The 3,057-nt window shown below is 33.4% G+C and overlaps 1 protein-coding gene and 1 pseudogene across 1 annotated transcript in view; one reads left to right on the top strand and one right to left on the bottom strand.

The window, feature by feature from the left end:
• Nucleotides 1–689, top strand: part of LOC102192442 (major histocompatibility complex class I-related gene protein-like) — a 7,554-nt pseudogene extending 6,865 nt beyond the window's left edge.
• A 1,580-nt stretch (nt 690–2,269) lies between these two features.
• Nucleotides 2,270–3,057, bottom strand: part of LOC102192156 (class I histocompatibility antigen, F10 alpha chain-like) — a 4,671-nt gene continuing 3,883 nt past the window's right edge. Inside the window, exon 4 of the mRNA XM_005745225.1 lies at nt 2,270–2,331. Within this exon, the coding sequence (XP_005745282.1) occupies nt 2,270–2,331 (62 nt within the window). The remainder of the gene's footprint in view (nt 2,332–3,057) is intronic.

Raw genomic sequence — 3,057 nt, 5'->3', positions numbered from 1 at the left:
CAGAGGACCCCTCTGATATGACAGTTCCCATCATTCCTGCAGTAGTTGTTTTTGTTCTCATCATCGTTGCTGCTGCTGGATTTGCTGTTTACAAAAAGAAGAAAGGTGAGAGATTCAGAAGCAACAGTGCGAAGCTCAGTTACATTATTTCTGTATTACTGTCTATATTAAACATGGTTATCGTGAATTTATGTAAAAGAGTGGGATTGGGTTTTTTTTTCAGTTTCAGAGAGGCCACCTACATCATGTAAGTACGACTTTATTGTTTTTTATTTGTATTTTCCGCTTTGGTCTGACAGTTTGGATTTAAAACATTATTTGTGTAACCGATATATTTTTTCTTTGGCTTTAACAGCTCCTGACAACAATGCTGAACAGATTCAACTGAATCAGGTTAAATAGACAAACGCAGGACTCTGCACTCTCCAGTTAAATAAGAATAAAGTTGTTTTTTTTAATTTTGTTATATGAACTTGACTTTTGTTTACTTTTTAATTGTTTTATTAAAAAGGAATATTCAAATGTTTACAATACATTTAGGCATTTTCATTTTTGTCTACGAGTCTCTGTATCATTACAGCTCAAACTGTTTTGCTCTATTCTAAACTATTGTAGGGACAACAAATTTGTTGAGTGGTGCTGTCTTTCTATTTCTGTTTCTTTAGAACCTCCGCTTCATTTTCTATTGATTGTTGTGTTTTAAATGTGAGATTCTGTGTCATGTGATACCAGTGATATGTTTCTCAGAACATTTTCATTTATCAAAACTGTTAAAGCTGCTCTCTATGTTGGAGTGCAGTCAGTGAAAAAAATCCACAAAAATAAATTTGTGAAAATACAGAGACTAAAAATGAAGAAGCCCAAAGTAAAATAAGAATGCAGAAAAGTCTTAAATAAAACTAGTCTTGTGGCTCTTTACACACAAAAAAAATTTTTGTGTGTAGTTTCATATATTGTCCTCTGTTATTATTATATTTTATTTAAGTTTTGTTATTAAATATGTTTTGTCATATTAAAGTTATCCGTTTAAGCTTCAGTCTGTTTAACTTTCTGGACGTTTTGTTTGTTTGAATGTTTGTTTGTGTTTCATGGAAAAAAGAAAAAAAGAATCTCATATTTTATTTAGATTTTTTGGAATTGATTTTCTCAGCTACATAAATAGGATCTATCTTATGTGTTATAATTATTGATGTCAAAATAAAATCAAAATAAGTAAAGTCCAACAGAGGGAAGAGTGTGCCGTTCTTACAATTATAGATGATTTATTTTCTCAAACTTCTCAAGAAGCGGCAACAACATCTGTAAATTATGGAGACTGCAATGTGTCATTCATTCTGTTGGTCCCTAATGTGCATACTGGGGTAATATTTAGGAAGAAAAGTGAAAAATAAAATCAATTAATAGAAAACGAAATACTATATTTACAAGGTCACACAATATTAGAATATCAGTTACTCAATATGCCAATAATTTTTCAAAGACAAAAATTATAATCCAGTTGGCTGGAAACAAATATTAATAAATAACATGATTAATAATTATTACATAAATTATACAGTGAATAAAAAAATAAATGAAAGAACTAGTTGCCTTCGTTTGATAGAGCTGCATGTTAAACGTACGGAAAGACTTCAGGGCTACCGGCAGAGCCCGCGGGCACGTCGCTGCAGCCCCCTCTGGCTTCAGCTCCGTGGCTGCTCTGTGACCCCACGTCTGGGGCTCTCCTCAGTTCTTTCCAGGAGGGTGGCACAGTGGTCCTCCTTGGGCACTTGTGCTGTGGGGGCCTCTGGATGTCTGGGGCCTGAATCTCCTCATGCCTGCTTCATGCCCTGGGAGACGGAGCTGTGTCCTGCGTGCTGCACAATAATATTCAATATTTAAGTATTTACTGTTACATTTATTTAGGTTATTGCAACAATATTGTGTGTATTGTGTTGTTCTATTTTCGGTTGTTTTCTCTTTCTTTTTCCTCTCTCAACACTGTCCCTCTCTCCCTCTGTTTTTTTCCCTCCCTCTCTTTCTTTCTTTCTCCCTTTCTTATCCCCCAGTCGTGTCTTTCCTGTCTGTAATATTTTAATTAATATTCATTTAAAAAAAAGAGTTCAGGGTTTAGTTCTGTACATCACTGAAGCACATTTGTTTGTTTACCCAAGACCCAGAAAAAACACAACTCTCAGTAGGTCCTCATGCAGTGAACAGTCCCACTGAGGGAACTATGATTATACTTCATTCTTTATTAATATTTTTATTAAGCTGTTAAAATTATATTTCAGTCTTTCAGAGGACTGAAACTTTGGACAGACGACAGGATATTGATATAGTTTTCTTGGTCTGAAAGTTTAAAAGACAAATAGATGATAAATTGATTTATATCATTTTTTATTTCCATGTAAGAAAACAGGATCAATGTTTCAGCTTTAACAGCAGTTTGAGCTGATCTTGAGCACAGTTTTTACTTCATTTTACTTTAATAGGTACGGATGCAGGACGAGGAGATGAAGGGAAGCGCAAGTAAAACCTTAACAAAACGTTTTTACAACACTAAAACATAAAATACCATTGATCAACTCTAAATAAAATCCAAACAGTTAAGAAAACAAGAAAACAAACAAGAAAACACCTAAAAGAAAAAATATAAAAGAAAAAATGTAAAAAAAAAAAAAAAAGAATTTGTTGTACTTCAGCTTTTTGTCCTCCTTTCCATTTCTTAAAAAAATGGCATCTTGATCGTCACCTTTCCATACGAACCTCTTCTGAAGTTCAAAATTTCAGTTTATTCAGTGCTTAGTGAACATATCACTGTATGTTTATGATTACATTTAGCTTAATGTTTCTCACAATACAGTCTTTAATCTCCTGTCTTACAAAATAACATACAGGAGAAATATATACAAACAAGAGAAATATATGCATAACAACAGAAGGTACAAATACATGCAAGAATATGGACTGCACAGCAATACAGCAATACCAATGCTTCATAAAGACCTGTAGATAACTTAGAGGATCTATTCAAGCTTAGTGCATCATTACAACACAAATGTAAACACACACACA

The sequence above is a fragment of the Pundamilia nyererei genome, unplaced genomic scaffold, assembly GCF_000239375.1.
Source record: "Pundamilia nyererei isolate P.nyererei 1_Seehausen unplaced genomic scaffold, PunNye1.0 scaffold00155, whole genome shotgun sequence".
NCBI classification, from domain to species: domain Eukaryota; kingdom Metazoa; phylum Chordata; class Actinopteri; order Cichliformes; family Cichlidae; genus Pundamilia; species Pundamilia nyererei.
This window is presented reverse-complemented; position numbering and strand designations above follow the sequence as displayed.